An 18,800-nucleotide genomic window follows, 5' to 3' on the forward strand; every position below is an offset into this window, starting at 1 on the left:
GTGGAATATTTACTTTGTGTGGGTATAGTTCTATAGGGTAAGTGTGCGATAGTTATGGACCTTAGGGTTAGGGAGGGGTTAAGGGTAGTGCATAGATAGTTGTGTATGTGGGGTTTAGTGTAGGGTTACAAGTGAGGTTTTGGTGCTTTAATTTAGGGTCAGCAGTAGGGTTTTGGTTAGTGTATGTATGTGTTTTTTGTTGTTGTGTTTGCGTAGGTAGCATGTTACGGGCGGAGGGGTTGGCCGACTATTGTGGTTTCGATGTTTAAATTTCATGGTTTTGTGTGTTTGACGTTATCGTGTTTCACTGTTTATGTGTCGACGGATTCGTATTCGACAGATTCCACTTTCGTTTAATTAAAGTAGACCCCTAAAAACCATAGACCAATATCTTGAATTCTGATGACATTTAAAGTATACACTAGAACTGATGCTGACATAGTTTATACTCATTTAGAAGAAAACTCAATCATGGCAATAGAACAAAAGGATAGTAAAAGAAAATTATATGGAGCAAAGGATCATTTGTTGTTAAATAAAGTCATAATAGAGAACTGGAAAAAGGGGAAGAATCTACGTATGACATGGATAGACTACAAAGAAGCATTTGACAGTATCCCGCATTCATGGATAAAAGAGTGCTTAAAAATGTGTAAAATACATGCTACACTGATCCATTGCATTACAGCGACCATGAAAGAGTGGCAAACTACTTTGCATTTAGCCATGGTAACGAGCAAATTATTATTCCATGGATAAAAACTCAAAGGGGGATATTCGGGGGTTACTGTCTGTCACCATTGCTCTTTTGTCATGCAATTAAACCAATAAGCTGTTTGCTTAACAGATTAGGTCATGGCTACAATTTTGCTCCCAGAAAACAACAAAAGTGTAAAGACTTCTCGTTTTCTTTTTGTAGAGGATTTAAAAATGTATAGCTCATCAGATGAGGAAATGAAAGCAAAACTGCAAGTGGTCAAAACTTTTTTCAGATGATATATAAGAATGTTATGTGGTTTGATAAATGTGCAAAAGCAACCTTTAAAGCAGAAAAGCTGCATCACCAAGAACACATCATTTGGGACAAGAATGTGATGTAAAAGAACTTGAGCAAGAGGGAGTGTATACATTTTTTGGTATTGATGAAGGCTCAGTAATAAAACATGAACAAATGTGAATAAAACGTAGTAAGGAATACTTTTGAAGACTTAAATTAATACTGAAAACAGTGCTGAAATCTAGGAGCAAAGTCCAAGGTATAAACCAATTTGCTCTTCCTGTCCTAACTTACAGTTTTGGAGTGACTGACTGGCCACAAAAGGTGTTGGATAGGGTGGACAGGAAAACAAGAAGGCTGCTTCATGCTCATCATATGATTTATAAAAAAGTGCATACCAATTATATATTCCCCCTTCTGAAAGAGGTATGGGCCTCCTCAAAATTGATTGCATTTATAGATCTGCAGTCGTGGGCTGCATATATATCTGCAGACCTCACAAGACCCAAACTTAGTGAAAGTTTTGAAACATGAGGTGAATAAGTCTGAGATGACTTCCCTGCTAAGTTTAGCAGAAACATATCGGCATCACGTGGGAATGGAAATCAAACCAGAAGCAGGTAAAAATCAGCCAGCAACTGAATGTGCCAAAAAACAAAAGAAAGAATATAAAGTGAAGGATCAGATGAGAAGGCAAGAAATGTAGAGAAAACGGTTGAAACAAGCTCAGGCTGATCAAGAATTAATGCAGGAATGGCTAAGGAGATGTGAATTTAAACTAAAAGACAAAAGGTTAATATTGGCAATACAAGATAGTGAACCTACATACACGTTGGTTTACAAGCTCCATTAAATATTTGGGAGAAACAGACAAATGTAGGTTTTGTAAAACAGAATTGGAAACAGTCACACATCTTGTTGCTGGTTGTGATATACTAATGGCAGAAGGACTGTATACTGAAAGGCATAATAATGTGGCATGACTGTTTCATTGGGGATTGTGCAAACATTATGGTATTGAAGTGTTTGAAAAACACTGGAATCATGAGGCACAAAGCATTACAGAAAATAATGAAGTTTATATCACATGGCATCACCCATTACCAGCAGTTCAAAAAAAAGATGTGCGAAATCCAGATATAGTAGTCTATGAAAAGAATACAAAAGTAACACTGATCATTGAAATTGCTCCACCCAGTGACTACAGTGTCTTACGTGGATAGACTCACAAAGCCATAAAATATCAGGATTTGCAGGCAGAGATGAGGACAATGAAAGAAGGATACCCAGACAGTTCCAGTAGTAGTAGGAGCAAAAGGTCTTGTAAAAAAGAATTTACAATCATACTTACTTATGTTACCAATACATATAACTCCATATGAATTGCAGGAGTCATTACCGGACACATTGTGGGTGCTCCAGAGAGCACTTCTGGCTAACATCAATGACTGAAACAATACTAATTTCATGAACTGTAATCATACTTTGATGCAGTCCATTCCCATTGTGGTAATAGAAACCCAAAAGACCTGGGGAAATTAAAAGACTCTATAGGAATGAGAAGTGTACTAATTTGTTCTCTGAGAGAGCAGCTGATGCATGGAATAGACTACAAATTACAATAAAGCAAGCACTAGTTTAGATACTTTTAAGAACAACCTGGACATTTATTATGGAAACAACTGTTTTGGTATATTGGCACATAGCAGGGTATTAATGCCTATGTCTGAAATATGTATATGCATGTATGTATAACTTAGCACCAAAATTGATTTCTTTCAGGCCAAAATCACATCTAACATTAGCAAATTTAAAAGCACACGTTTCCACAATGGATTGGTCACCATTACTTTCTATACTAGAATCCAGGTAAGCAATTTAAATCTTTAACAACACATTACTCCTATTTCAAACCAAGTTGTTTCCCATAGTCTATAGACTAGCAGTGTCTTTTGGCTTTTCCTGTTAGGGTTTGCCACAGAGGATCACTGGTCCACAGATTGATTGGCAGTAGAGTTTTTATTGTGTCAAGTTGCCAGCCCAGTACAGAAGGTTCACACATCTACATGCATGTCTTTAAAACTCACTTGACCACAGGGAGGACATGCAGACTCCACAAAGAAGGTACTCCAGCTGGGAATTGAACATAGTCTGTAGACTATACAAACAAAATAAAAGCCAAAGGCTAACTAAAGAAATAAAATCCTTCAACAGTCTTAAATCTCATCAAAACTCGGGTTTTATTCTATAATGAAGTAAACCGTCTTACTGGCCAGAAAAACACTGCCAGTAATGGTTCTTCCAATGCCATTCAATGCTTTCAAGACCAACTCTCTAACACTGACTTTCTAATAGTATTCAGTAACATTCTACAACTTCCACCAGAGTCCACCCTACATCCAAACCATTTCCCTGCCCTTCCCCTTTGCCTCCCAATACATCACTGTGTTTCTTCAAACAAATCAAAGTTAGAGGCATCCAGCCTGTTCTTGACTAAATTCTCATCAGTTCCAAGAAGTAATGATAATCTAAATCTATTTTTTGTGTACTACTGCATACAACTAATTACTATCAGTCTATTACATATTCACAACCTTGGTTTAACACACAATGTGATACCTAACATTTGGACAGTTACTCTAGTAAAACTCTTGCCAAGACAACACAATCCTGCTAATGTTTTTCTCACTTTTGGCCTATCTATTTTTTTATTAACCTCAGGTAAAAGTCTTGAGATCATTTATATACAGCTTTCACAATGTATTACACAATGCAACATACAATAAATTGACTTTTGAACAAGTCACTGTTCAGTGAGTTACTTTGGACTCTTTCTGATGATCTTTTTTTCAACATGGGTAAAGGTAAATAAAATGTTGTGATTTTTAGTGATCTCACAAGATCTTTGATCTTGTGGACTTATACTTCTAGATCCAAGTGATAGAAATAGTGAATGGTTCTCAGGACACCACCTATTTCCAGGAGTTCATGACTAATAGACTTCTCTGGGTTAAGGTTAGCACTTCCCTATCCTCTGCCTTTGCCCTTCTCAAAGGTGTTCCACAAGGCCCTATTCCTGACTGTACTTTTCTCAAAGTTCATTAAAAATACCATATGACTGCCTTCACCTCCTCCCACCCACACTATATGTAGATGAAATGGTTATATTCAGATCTAGTTCCTCATAATCCACTATACAAAGCCTACTGTAAAAAAAAACCTGTACAGTACTGAAGTGGATTACCAAAAAAAAAAAACAAAAAAACAAAAAACAGGTTCTGACCACAACAGAAACTAAGGCCTTGTTATTTGTTATTCATCCAACACTTACAAAGGTTCCTCACATTCTCATAATTACATTTTGTAGCAAAGTTCCTAGTGAAACCAGTACCTCAGTGAAATACCTAGACATCTGGCTTGGCAAATTCTGAACTTCCCAACCCATTTCTACAAAACCAGAAGAAAGATTAACTATCTTCTGTTTGGAAAAGTAAGATCTTACACTATTTGCTTTCCTTATAGATTGACTATAGCTAAGGAAATCCTTTATGTACTGGTCAGAGATAACCTTCTCTTAAGAGCAGCAGCCTTAGTTAAAAATACTAGCCTTCTACAGAACATTTCCGGTAAGATATGTACAATCAGTAACTACTCTGCTAGGCAAGATCATTACTGCATAATAGTTGAGAAGGCAAAATGTTTACCAGTTAAACAAGGAGCGTAACATCTTTCTAGGATCTAAGCTATTTAAAGAAAGATTCTCACCCCTAGCTGCTCTACTCAGCACAAAAATCCCTTTGTAATCGAAGAGAACAGTCTTGCTTGAGACCTGTTCTTCAAATCTCTAATAAAAAAAATGCAGGTGAGCTGAAGCCAGTACCAAGAACCCATTTCTAACCAATAAGAAAAAACTTGGTCTGACGCAGCAAGAAATTTATTAAAGAAATGTTGAGTACTTCCATCTATTAGTAAACAAGACTTTATCAGGATATTAACAGACAGAAGTACTCAGTATTTCTTTAATAAATATCTTGTGGCTTCTGATACAGACGAGACTGAAGTCTGTAGCTGTAATATCAGGAGCTGTATTGAACATGTGCCAAATTTTACAGTTCCTCTTTGCTGTGCGCTTTCAAAATAAACGTCTTAATTCACTACTTGTCTGTGAAATGCAGCCTATTATGTAGTCATAAAAGTAGCAGCATATAGTGGAGGCAGATATAGTCCAATATTTCTGAAACTGTCTTAATTAGCAGTACTGAAGAACTGAATCAAAAAGAAGCTTTTGTAATTCTGAAGATTGCAACCTGAAGACTGAATTAATCTATCATTTTGTAACTCTTAATTCAGAACTTTTCTTTCCTCTGTAACTGCTAAAACAAGCTGCACTGTGTTCTATAGCTTCCGCATCACCGAACTTCTTAACTGACTTCTGTATTATCTATCTTAATATCAAAACCCTGTAAACTCCCTAACCAGTTTTGCATGCCTACATAACATCAGTTCCCAAGCCTTTTGCAATCTAATTAAGATGTAGTGCATGGAGTGTGCTGATTACACTGTGATATTCAGAAAAAGTCAGAGCAGTTAAGAACCAGAATGGCACATATCCCGACCCCCAACAAATGTTAAGCACCTCCTGCTTATGTTGCTAAGTTTGGGTCCCACACTAGGTGGTAAAATGTGCCTGTACTAACTAGCAACTGACAGTGGCAGAACAAAACATTTGTTTCTGCCTGCTGTCTGTACCCTAACGTGTCCTTAATTTCTTATAAAACAAAACAAAAAAAAAACGTAAGAGAGTTGCTAGAATATGTTGTTCATCTGCATAATCTGTAGAATGTAAATGCTGAAACTCAAATGTATATTATTTAGTGATTTTAAGCTTCATTGGTCTGTCCAAAAACAACAATATTTTATGATGAACAGACAAAAAATAAGCAATAATGTGGATGTCCTGCAAAAATATAGACAGTTGAAAGGTATGAAAGGTGTGTAAATGTAACAGACTATGTTACACTACCTCTCTGACAGTGCCTGCCTAGTGTTTTATGTCTTTGAAAGACGGGAAAACACTTAGATTTTTCCCCTGTAACTAGTAGTCCATGTGGCAGTACGTGGTGCAGATAAATCTCCATGCAATACAAAGAATTATGATTGTCTCACTGATCATATCCTCTTATTAAGTGTTCTCCACATGGATGGCAAAATTCACCTCTCAAGTTTTGCTGTGAGGGTGAATTTCTTGGCATCCATGTCTTAAACACATAATAAGTGGGTTATGATCAGTGACCCAATCAAAATCCTTTATATTATTGCAGGTACCTGTCTCTGAATTGTCCGTTTTTGTAACAAAATGTTCCATACATCCTGTTGGCATGTCTTACCCTTATGAGTGCTTTGGCTTGAAGGTTATTTCACTGTGCCCATTTGTATCCTTTAAAGAAACGAATGCATGTGAAATATAAAAAGAAGATGTAAGCCTGCTTTAATATGGTTACATTTCTCATCCTATGCAAAGAGAATACTGTATTTTTTATGATCCAGTCTGCCAAAACTATCATCTATATCTTCATACATTTTTTTATTGCTTCAAACCCTTACAGCAAAACTTAATTGCACAAACCATGGTTTCTCTTTTCTGTTTCCAGCACTGTGGGGATCAATTCTCCCAACCTTAAAGAACCTAACTTCTTATTCCAGAATTGGATCTCAGTACAGAGCAGGTCTTTTCATACAAGTGTGTGCTTCTCCTCGGGTCTTATTGCTTAAACTCTTCCAAACCTCTTTTGGACCTTCCAATACCACCTTAGTCTCATAACTATACACAATTTCCCAGATGAAAACTCATCCCCATCTTGTTTATATGCACACCTTAATCTGACTGCAGTGATTTTCATGCACACCCTAACAAACTGACTGCAGTGATTTTCATGCACACCCTAACAAACTGACTGCAGTGATTTTCATGCACACCCTAACAAACTGACTGCAGTGATTTTCATGCAAATCCTAACAATCTGACTGCAGTGATTTTTTTCTTTTTAGACTGATATTGTAAATATTGTTTGCATCCTTTAACTCCATGTTTTTCATGTACAGAAATGCTTTATACAAACCCTCTACTTCAGTATACTGTGTTTAGTCATATTGCTAATAATTTTGAATTTAGCAGCATAGATAGGTAGATAGATAGATAGATAGATAGATAGATAGATAGATAGATAGATAGATAGATATATGCTATCAGTTTCTCAGTTATTACTCATCATTTACATATTAATATTCTTTTTTTTGTTCTTTCATCTTTTACATCCATGCTTTTGTGCATATTCTAGGAGTACAACGAATGACATAAATAGCAAATTACTACACTTTTTTTTATTTATGTCATTACAGAGGCAAAATTTATTCGAGCCTATGCCATTCCAGATTCTTACCATCCAGATGATGATAAAATATACTTCTTCTTCCGGGAGACATCAGAAGACAGTTCTTTATCAAATAAGGCCATCTTTTCAAGAGTTGCAAGAGTATGCAAGGTATGATTTCAGGCTTTTGCAGCCATTGTATGGGAAAACTGCATCTTTTTACTTTCAGTAAATACAGTTATATTAGTGGTGCCAGACTGAAATGCTGACATTTCATTTTAGTTGTAGCATTGCATTTCCTTCATCTAAAGATAAGTAGACAACTCTTGTCCTTTGCAGTCAGTGTGATGGCAACTGCTGTAGTCCTTGCTGTATGTGTGAAAAATACTCATTTGAAATTGTGCTGCAGAGAAAATGTCCCTTTCCCAAAGTTGTTGACTACAAGTTGATTATGTTAAGTAAATTTGTGTTGATAGTATCTGCATTTGGGCTGTGTGGGGATCACTCTGTCATTTCCTAGTTCAAACTATACAAAGATTTATTTTTTGATTTTATGTGTAAGTCACGTTCCCAAATTTTCAATGTTTGTGATTGTAGAATAAAACCAAAACACTGACATGTTTTTCTTTTGTATGCATCTATGCCTGAAATTGCAGTTAAATTTCATTTTCTTATTGAAATGCAATTATTTTGTAACAGTTAAAAATACACATAATTATGCATGTTTGTTTTATACAAATTCCACACACTCATGTTACCTTTGAAATCTTCAGTTACTAGATGTTGAAATGCAGTTGCAGACTAAGGAGGAGTAGACACCTTATTTAAGATAAAGATGCTATGTTCCAAAAATGGCTCACCTTTTATGCCTGTATGTATGATTTGATTAACACTGTTACAAGTAATATGCACACGTCACTGACAACACAAAAAGCTAAACCAGCAGTAGTGACCTGGTTTACCAGAGTATGTTATCTTAAAATTGTATGGCATTTGATGTTTTAATGTATTCTCCAACCATGGACTTTTGAAAACATAGGACTGATGTGAGATAACTTCTGTAGGTTCACTGTAAATTTCCACTTGATAACTTTATAAGAGTTTGTTGACCAAATGTTCTCCATATTTACAAATACAAGCAAGTGTTTAAGGAGGGAAAATTACTGAACTCACCTCCGAAGCAACTGACTGTTTTTAAATCACACACGGCCAAGTCCATGTGGGGGCTCACTAGGCAGCCATTTTTACTATTTTTTTTACCTTTGCCCCTACTTTTAGCCTTTTACTTCATTCTTTACAGTCATTTTTAAAACTAAGCAATGCCACCACCTCTTTTGTGTACTCTGTCATCCCTTTGAATGTTATATCCAGGTGGGGTTATGGAGTTATACCTGATATGTGGTTTAAGCCATGTGTCTGTAATGTTCAGGTTATATAAAGAGATGGTGGAATACAGTTCTTCTATTTTGTTCATAATACTGTGAATATTCAAGTTGAGTATTAGTAAGTCAGTGGGTTTATGTTTAAATGGAAAGTGGGAATTGCATGTGTTATTTGAGATTGTTGCTGGACTGTGATTGGGGTGAATATCACCTCCTAGTAGTAAATGTTTTGCTATGGTGGTAATAGTTTTAAGGTATTGCATTATTAGGAAGTGGAATCTGAGACATGGTTGTTTTTTGGATGGTGAGACATAATAAATAGGTGAGGTGAATTGAATGAAGGATTGGATATAAAGATTTGTAAATTATTGTTATATGATATTTATGTATATAAACATATTTATGTGAATTTTATTTGCATTAGGAAGACGTGGTGGGGAATTGTATGTGGTCATAGTTTTACACAAAGGCAAGTGTAAATGTTTTTCATATATATACTTACACCTTTAAATGTGCTTATTCCTATGTATGTAGTTTGAGCTGATCTAATTAGACAATACTGCGTGGTGTCACACTTAAATTCCTGATATAAACAGATGTTAATTTCAATTGCTTATTATGATGAAGTCTATATGTATAAGTGGATGAAAGTGCTTAGCATTTTAATTTGAGTAGTAAATATATTGTTTTTTAACATTCTAGAGGTGTCCAGTGTCTATCCTGTTGCCAGGAGCTGTATCGGAGTTTGTCTTTGTTCTTGCCTTTAAATTAATTTGTAAGAAATTGCCCTCTTACTACAAACACTGCACATATCCAACCTATTCTCTCCCCACCCTGTCTTCTACTGTCATGCAAAGAACTCTGCCAAATGAAGATAAAGTATACTAAATAAGCAAGTGCTTAAGGAGGACAAATTACTGAACTTACCTCTGAAGCAACTGGCTTATTGTTTTTAAATCACACATGGCGAAGTCTGTGTGGGGGCTCAATCCACTCCATTTGCCCTCACTTTGCTTGGGCTTCTCTGCTCCCTGACCCTACCTCCATTCCCACACACCCCACACATCCTAAAGAAATACTCTGTCCACCTGACCTCCACCCCTAATCAACCTATCATCACCAACCTTTTGTAAAACACTCTGCACCCAATAATCCAAGTAAACCCCTCCCCCAATATGTCTATTCTTATTTCTTTCTTACTCCCCTCCCTCCACTGTTACATATATTTCAATCAATCTTATCTCACATTCCTCCTACTCCTCTCCCTCTACTGTTACCTCTTTTTCTATCTGTCCTTCGTCACACCTGCTCTCAAGTACTACAAGCAACCATCGTGTTGCACCCTATTCTTACCTCTCTGACACTTCTTCTTTTCTAACTACCTCCCATTTATTAGAATCCCACCATCTCCCACTCACTACCCTCCAAACCATATTATTTTACATACTAGCAACACCTGTACAAGTTCTGCTTTCCTACTTCACCTCTTATCACACCAACCTCTCATATCTTAAATCATCACCAACACTGTCCTAAGTATGCAACAACCACAACATCACCCTGTCATTCACTATTTCTCCCTCTTTATTTAACTTATTTTACACTCATCTCTTCAAAACTAAAATGTGTTGCCTTAGCACCCCCTCCTAGAATCAAACTAAAGCATCACAGCTACAGCTCCTGCACTCCACAAATCACCTTACTTGCTAGAGTTCTCCTTCTAGCTGGTGGAGTACGCCCTAATCCAATTCTCTGCACATCACTACCTACTTCTATCCTTCTCCTCCACCCTCACCTCCTCAGCCCCCTCTTTAACTTTCTCCCCTTCATACCCTAAATCCTTATCCATATTATTTATAAACATATAAAGTCTGCTAATCAAAACCACCTAACTTCAAACATGCATTTCCCATTATGTTCCACATATCTTTACCTTGTCTGAAACCTAGCTAAAACCCCATATCTCAAACAATGAAATTTTACCACCAGGCTAGAATACCTATTGCCATGATAGAATCTCAAAAAAGGAGGGGATGTAGCCATACTCTACTTTATCCACCCATCCACCTGATTTTCACCCTTCTGAACTCTTAATAATAAACTGCCACATAAACACCCATAAAAAATTGTTATTGCTTCCATCTATATCCCACCAGGCAAAAACATCCCTGTTCGTGAAAACATATTGTCCTGGATCTCACAAAACATACCCTATGAAACTGTCATTCTGGCTGATGTAAATATCAACTGTAAAACATTTAGTGCAAACTCCCCTATCCAAAGCATCAATATCTTAGGACTTAACCAGCTTATCACAAACCCAACTCACTCGAATAAAAATTCCAAGTCCGACATTATCCTGGACTGGATAATGACTACAGACCCACACCTCTATCACAACCCTAGTACATTTCCTGATAGTTTAAGCGACCATCTACCCATCTATACAGACCTCATCTTTATAAAGACTGCCATAAACTCTTGCAACATTTAGTGAAAGACTCTCATCAATAAATTGGTCCAGCCTACATAGTCTTCCCCTTAATGATGCTGTGCTAAAATTCAACCACATCTTCCTGGACATCCTCAACACACTAGCACCCATTTGGAAAATCAGGATAAAATCAAATTGTGGCCCCCTGGCTTACAAAAGATACTCATTCTATTATGCATCAGAGAGATTCTGCTTGGAAAACATGGATAAAATCCAAATCCCCTACTCACCATCAAATTTTCAAAGAACTTAGAAACCATACAAAAAAAAAAAAGAAATATACGACAAGAAAAAAAATTACTGCAAAGCTCAAAGTACCTGTCACTCTAATCCCAAAAATGTCTGGAGAACTATCAACTCTATCCTTCACCCCAGAATCTCACTAAGTCCTAATCCTTACCCTAACAGTTCAGCACAGGGCACTGCCTCCCTCCTTAACCACTGCCTCATTGATACTATCCATAAACTGGCCAAAACAGACCAGATCCCCCACTCCACTATCCCTCCCTAAAAACCTTCTAACCAAACTCTCTTGTCTCTTAAATCCATCCCCACCTCTTATATAAAATCTCTCCTCCAAAAACTAAAACCATGTTCTCCTTCTACTGATAATTTAACCCCTTTCTCAAACTTGCCACTGCCTCTGTAGCCTATCCAGTTTCTGTTCTTATCAATAGATCCATTCATGAAGTTATTGTTGCTGATATCTGGAAATCTTTCTATGCAATACCCCTACACAAGGAAGCAACTCCACTGACCCATCTAAGTTTAGACCAATAGTTGTTCTCTTCCCTTTGTCAAAAATACTCGAAAAATGTAGTCATATATAGCTGCTCAGATTTCTTATCCAAGAAAACCTTCTGACACCTACTCAGCACGGTTTCCATCCAGACCATAGCACTACTACAGCCCTTTAATCTTTCACTCATACAATAGCTGAAGCCCGTGAAAATCACAAATTTGTCTCATGTCTATTTTTAGACCTGTCAAAAGCCTTTGACATTGTATCCCATTCTAAACTTCAAAACAAATTAGCCAACCTAAAACTCTCAGCTTCCACTCTTGAATAGTTCTCTAGCTATCTCTTAAACAGACTGCAGTCTGTCACATGGCAGTCCTCCTGCTCCCTCTTTCTGCCTATCCATACAGGTATTCCCCATGGCTCCATCCTGGGACCCCTTCTTTTCAACATCTTCACTAAAGACCTGTATACATCTTGCTATCTCTCAGCTCTTATTCAGCATGTGGATGATTCTACAGTCATCTCCTCTTCTGAAAGTATTTCTCAACTTCACACTCTTACCCAAAACTCTTTTCTCTTTGTAGAAAGATGGCTTACTGAAATTCATCTTATTTTAAATCTTAAAAAAGATTAAACTTTTACTCTTTCTCCCAAAATCATTATCTAATATCAAACCCACCTTTACCATCTCATCCTTAAATAAAACCATCATTAATGTATAATCCCACACAAAGCTACTTGGAATGATAATAGATGCTCAATTAAAATTTGATCTCCATGTCTGACAATCCATTAAAAAACAAACCAAAAACTGGGTTTCCTTTACAGGAACAAAAAAAAAAATCCTAACTCTAGAATGTCCTTGGATCAAGCTTATCTACTTCCAAGCCTACTCTATGCTGCTCCAATCCTTACAAACCTTCAATCTTCCTTAATTACTAATGTTCGAACAGGCATACAATAAAATTGCAAAATTTGCTGCAAACCTACCACATACCTCTCACCACTGCTTGCCACTAAAGAACCTTCAGTGTCTTGAACTCCCTCATCAACTTCAATTTTCACCATTCCACATAACTCAAGTGTTACTCAACAAATCCTCAGCCTGTCCCTCCCTATCCAATCTTGTGTCATACTACACCCCTGCAAGTCCACTCTGTAGTACAGACAAACTTCTTCCACAAATGTACAAACCCAGTAAAACTATTGGTAAAGTGTTATACAAATATTCAGTATCTCATTATTGGAACAAACTCCCACTCAACATAAGATGTATTACACACTCCAGTAGTTTCAAAAAAGAACTAAAAAAATTCTCTAGGTAAATCTTGGATATCTCATTGTCATGACCCCATGTAATCCCTTACATTTTTCCTCTGCTCCTAATTTCTTGCTGTGCTACTTGTACATGTAAACACTTTCATAAAGAGTTCTACCCGTACTTATGTAATATAAATATGTATAGTGATACTTCTCATTTGTTGATTTGTTTGTAACATAATTATGTTTATGCCTCAAAAATTTAAACTGTTATAGCCTGTCACTGTTTCAGTTTATGTCTCTTTATTTTTTTTTTTACTTTAAATATTTTTTTACTTTGCTTATATTTATATAACTGTATAAGTATATGGAGCTTTTCTCCCTGGGTCTGCACTGAAACTGTGCTTGAGCTCAGTTAGACCAACCTGGTTAACAAATGCCAAATAAATAAATAAATACATAAATAAATAATTCCACCTTGTATCTCCTCTGAAGATAATTCACAATTCAACTGGGACTAACATGCTTATCAAAAGTGTGTAATATTAATAATGATAGTAATATAATAATAATCAGAGGAACTGTAACAGCAATAATAATGATAATAAAAACTGGCTGTCCTCTTATGCTGTGACATTATTATTAGTACAGTTGAGCAGTTATATCCTGAATAGTCACCTGTGATGTTAGCCATTATACGTCCATCCATCCACAACCCCTTTTTTCCCATTTTTTGCAAATGGGTCAGGTTGTCACTTCACCAGTGGCAATCATCTAGACCCAAGGTTCACTCTGGGTGGCTAGCCCTGCCAAGGTAGTTCTTCACACCGCACATTTGCATTGCCTGGTATTGATTATTTATAGTCTAACTAGAAACCTCTTCAGAATTTTTAATTTACCATATTTTGCACTGCCATAGAAACCTCTTGCCTATTTATTTTATCCTTATAAGCCTTTCTTTAGGTCCACACACTAAAGTGATTTGCTCCCCGTGGATCTCGACTTACCTTAAGGGAGGAATATTTTTCCTTGCCTGCATCAGAGAACCTCAGACGTGGAGGGGGCGACCAGTCCTTACTATTTCCAACACAATGCAGCATGAGTCAGTAGATCCTTTAGTATTAATATAGCAATACTTTTGGAAGTGGGGTTGTGAGGTTTAAGCCATCATACTTTCCAGAGAAACATGTTTCTAATATCATCTACTGTTATACAGATGAAGAATGAAAGTATTCCTGCTTGCATCCTCTCAAAATGCACCCTCATGTGTATAGTAAGAAAGCAGCTGGCACACATATGCTTACCTAAGCATATTATAAGCTATTGCTGTAGGATTTTCCCATGCCCTTCAACTAACAGAATGGAACAAGTCTACAGACATCTCCCGGTTTTGTCCAACCAGCTAGGTGGGCCTATTCTGAACCCATGTGGCCATTAACAAAACTGAGTAGCCTTCCAATGAACCAGCTTGCAAGACACAGCAATATTTAATACATAATCAGCTTTTAACTTTCAAGAAGAAACTATAGGTACCATTATTTAAAAGAGGCCCATTCATAAGAAGCTATATTAGAACAGGTTTCCATTCAAAGAATCTTAAGAATTATTTAAATTATCATGGTGCCTTTATAGCATTTAAATGTACTTATTGTTTAGATGTACTACACAGACACACAGAGTCACATATTAATGCATAACTTGCAATGCCATTAGCAAGAGGAAGAGATTGGAATGAGCTCATTCAGGACAAGACCACATGTAACACTGTTGCTGTGGGAGATTGATAAAGTATTGTATACTAGACACAAAAGACAATCAGGCAGAAGGCAGTGCTTTTTAATAGGAATCAATAAATGCCTCATTACTACAGACATTAGTCTGTTTTGATTTCCTAATATGATGTATTCAGGAATCACATAGAGTAATTGGTTCAGCATGTTGTATGTATGGGTCTAAAGCAGTCACAGATGTTGGGACTGCCAGGTTAGACAGAGCTAGATGGAGTGATCTCTGACCTGCCTGTTAAGGGCGGTTGTACCTGTCCTTTAATCCACTGCAGGCTTGGTTTTGAGGTCCCATCAGTGAAATGACAGTGAAGATAGAATCCATGCAGTGATTAAACAATCAGGCTAAGTGAGAAAAATTAATTTCCTCTGGGATGGATGCATGGTTAGCCAGAGGATGCATGGCCCTTGCAAGACTTGGTGGTGAAATTGGCAGACAGTATTTACCAATGAAACAAAAGGAGGGTGAGGCCAGTCACACTCACTTATGTTGTCATTGTAGGGGTCTTAGTGATTTCCAGGGAGAAGGATGATGTTAAAAACAGAATAGACTAAGCAGTGGAAGGATAAATAAGAAGCAGAGTTAAAGGCTTCGCAGGGTGCTAAGCAAGAAAAAGTACTGAGATCATCACAGTGATGGATGTTGCACATTGTGCACTAACATAAGTTAGGTATTCGAGAGAGCAAGCGATGTAGGTATGATGTGTGTTTAATAAGATAAAGGGTAACAGTTGCTTTGTGGGTGTGGGAAGACAAAGGGTAGCACTTGCTGTTGCACTTTGGGGATGTTAGGTGTTTAGAAAGAGAAAGGATAGCATTTGTTGCTGGGTTATTGGAATGATAGATTCTTGGGAAGACAGGGCAAGAATTGCTGTTGGATTATGAGGCTCAAAGGGTACTTACACCAACTAGGGCAGTGAGGGTGCTGCTGTTTGTTGGCATCTGTTGCCAGAGTGTATTCATGTCTCTGTGTTGGATGAAGCAGATTGAACTCTGAGCATTATTACATTGAGCGATATCGGACTTTCAGGCTAAGATGCCTGTGCACACCAAGAATTTTTTTTTTAATTCTTTCTTCTTTCTTTTGTCCCACATTTATTTAGTGCTAATTTCTGATTTATATATTTGTATTAACAGTTTGATTTATGATAGTTTGAATATTTACATCAGTTTGACTCATATATTCTTTAAATTGTCTGTCTATTGTATTGTATATAACACATTACTGTGTGGAGATTTTCTCCTCGGGCCTCCGCTGAAAATGGACATGTATCCTGTCGGACTATCCCGCTCAACAAATATAAATAATTGTAGACAGAGAACATGTGAGCTCCACCTACAGCAGGTGGATGGTCCACTTACTTATCTTCTCATACCCTTACAAGCCCTTACAAATGCCTTCTATGTACACCTCCAGGACTGCATGGATCAGGCAATCCCAAATAAAACCAAGACTCTTTCCACAAAGGGCAAACGTCCAGTCTGGTGGACCCCAGCCATTAACAAACTTTACAATAAGAGGAGAAAGCTATTACATGATAGAACAAAATCCATAAAAGGCAAGTCACCCCTGATCATTATTAGTGAAAAAATATGAGCACTCATAAAATCAACTAAGGCCAATTTTGAGAGAAAAATTGCCATGGATTCAAAGGACAATCATAAGGCCTTTTTCAGCTATGTTAGGAACCTGGGTGGAAACTCCCAGATATGCTCAGAATTAGTCCAAAATGATACAAAAATCACTGAACCCACAGACATTGCCAACATACTGGCAGACAGGTTCAGTGCAAACTTCACCCCTCTCCCCTAAAGGAGAGATAACTATCCCAGCGGAGTGTAGCCTCCCAGACATCTCAAATGCGCAGGTGAAAGCTGCTCTCTCTAAAGCTAAAAACACAGCATCAATGGGACCGGATGGTGTCCCCGGCTGTGTGCTACATGAGCTAAATGAGGAATTAAACCCGCACATAAGGAAGCTGTTTAATCTCAGCCTTACCACATTATACGTGCCCAAGGAGTGGCATACGGCAACTGTGGTCCCACTCCACAAAGGCAGTGCCTCTACGGACCCTGGTAATGACTGCCCCATAAGCTTAACAAGTCTAGTCTGCAAAGCTATGGAGAGGATCATTATGGAGCTCATAAACAAAGATATAGGGGACTTGCAGACGTTGGACCCGACCCAGTTTGGCTTCGTCAAGGGCAGATCATGCCTTTTGAACTTGGTCGACTTCTTCGAAACAGTCACCAAGGCCATTGATGAGGGAAAGGCAGTCCATACAGCCTACCTTGACCTTGCAAAGGCTTTCGACACAATACCCCACTTGGGTATTGTAGAAAAACTTACCAGCTTAAATGTAAACCCATATGTCACAAGATGGGTTGCAAACTGGCTTAAGGACAGAACCCACAGGGTTAGAGTTGCTGGCGCTATGTCAGACTCCAAGCCGGTCACAAGTGGTATCCCACAGGGCTCGGTCCTTGGCCCCCTATTGTTCGGCATCTACTTCTCAGAAGTACAGGCCAACATGGGAGGACTTTGGCTGACAAAGTTTGCAGACGACTGCAAACTGGGCGCCATAGTGGAAAGTGCATCGGACACAGATATCCTTCAGAAGGGACTCACGGAAACAGATAGCTGGTGCCAGAGCCATGGCCTGAAGTTAAACGCCAAAAAATGTATAGTCATACCCTTCGGGAAAAACAAGGTAACCCCAAGCTACCATATAGGTGGCAATCCACTAAGCACAGAAGAGGTTATCAGGGACCTGGGGACCCAGGTTGACAGTGGTCTTTCTTTTGACACTCATGTTGCTAAAGTGGTTAGAAAGACCTTCTACATTGCCCACCTGATCATGAAGGGATTCACATCCAGATCTAGTGAGGTCATTGTTCCCCTGTACTCTTCACTTATCAGACCAATGATCGAGTACAATGCCCCATTCGGGATGTATCTCACCCGACATCTGCATCAATTGGAGAGACCCCAAAAGTTCCTCACCAAAAGGATAAAGGGACTCCAAAATCTGTCATATGCTGCCAGATTGAAGAAACTCCAGCTCTATTCAGTCGCATACCGTCTGCTCAGAGGTGACATGTGCCTGACATACAAGGCCATGTCCAACCCGCAATTAATGGACATGCTCCACCTCAAAAAATCCAAATCCACCAAAACCACTAGAGCAAGCGACTTAAACCTTAGCACGGATATAAATAGGACGTGCTGGAGAGATAGATTTATCACTCAGAGACTCCCTATGCTGTGGAATAAAATCCCGGTCCATGTGAGGCAGAGCACCTTGCTGGCTCTGTTCAAGAGAAATCTTGACCTGTGGATGGGAGATCGTAGGTTTACCCCAGGAATCATCTCTGTGTCACTGCTGGACAGAGGCACAACAAACTAATGGGCACAGTATTTTTTCATATAAGGGGTGGCGTAGGCCACAAAACTTTGGGCTAGGCTTATAAATGCCTTAGGGCAGATAGCCTAGTATAAACCTATGAACCTATGAACCTATACCACTTATATTTAAAGGTAATTTTCATATCTTTAGTACTTTAGTAAAGTGACGCCATGTGTGTGTGCGTGCATGTGCGCATGTAGTACAAGGGTAACATGGTCTCTCACTTTGCTCTCTATTTTTCCTTGATCTGCCATTTTTCCTGACACACTGTTTGAGCTTAAACAAACAGATGCTTGGGCACATATAGAGAAGGCACATCCCCATGTATTTATCTGCTTGTAACAAGTTGTTGTTGTTGTTTGT

The 18,800-nt window shown here is 38.0% G+C and overlaps 1 protein-coding gene across 1 annotated transcript in view; it reads left to right on the top strand.

Annotated features, from left to right (window-relative positions):
* SEMA3D (semaphorin 3D) overlaps window positions 1-18,800 on the top strand; it is a 1,474,119-nt gene that overhangs the window by 861,768 nt on the left and 593,551 nt on the right. The window contains exon 8 of the mRNA XM_044088351.1: window positions 7,397-7,539. Within this exon, the coding sequence (XP_043944286.1) occupies window positions 7,397-7,539 (143 nt within the window). The remainder of the gene's footprint in view (window positions 1-7,396; window positions 7,540-18,800) is intronic.

Source organism: Protopterus annectens, chromosome 11.part0 (genome assembly GCF_019279795.1).
Source record: "Protopterus annectens isolate FY-2018-M chromosome 11.part0, PAN1.0, whole genome shotgun sequence".
NCBI lineage: Eukaryota > Metazoa > Chordata > Ceratodontiformes > Protopteridae > Protopterus > Protopterus annectens.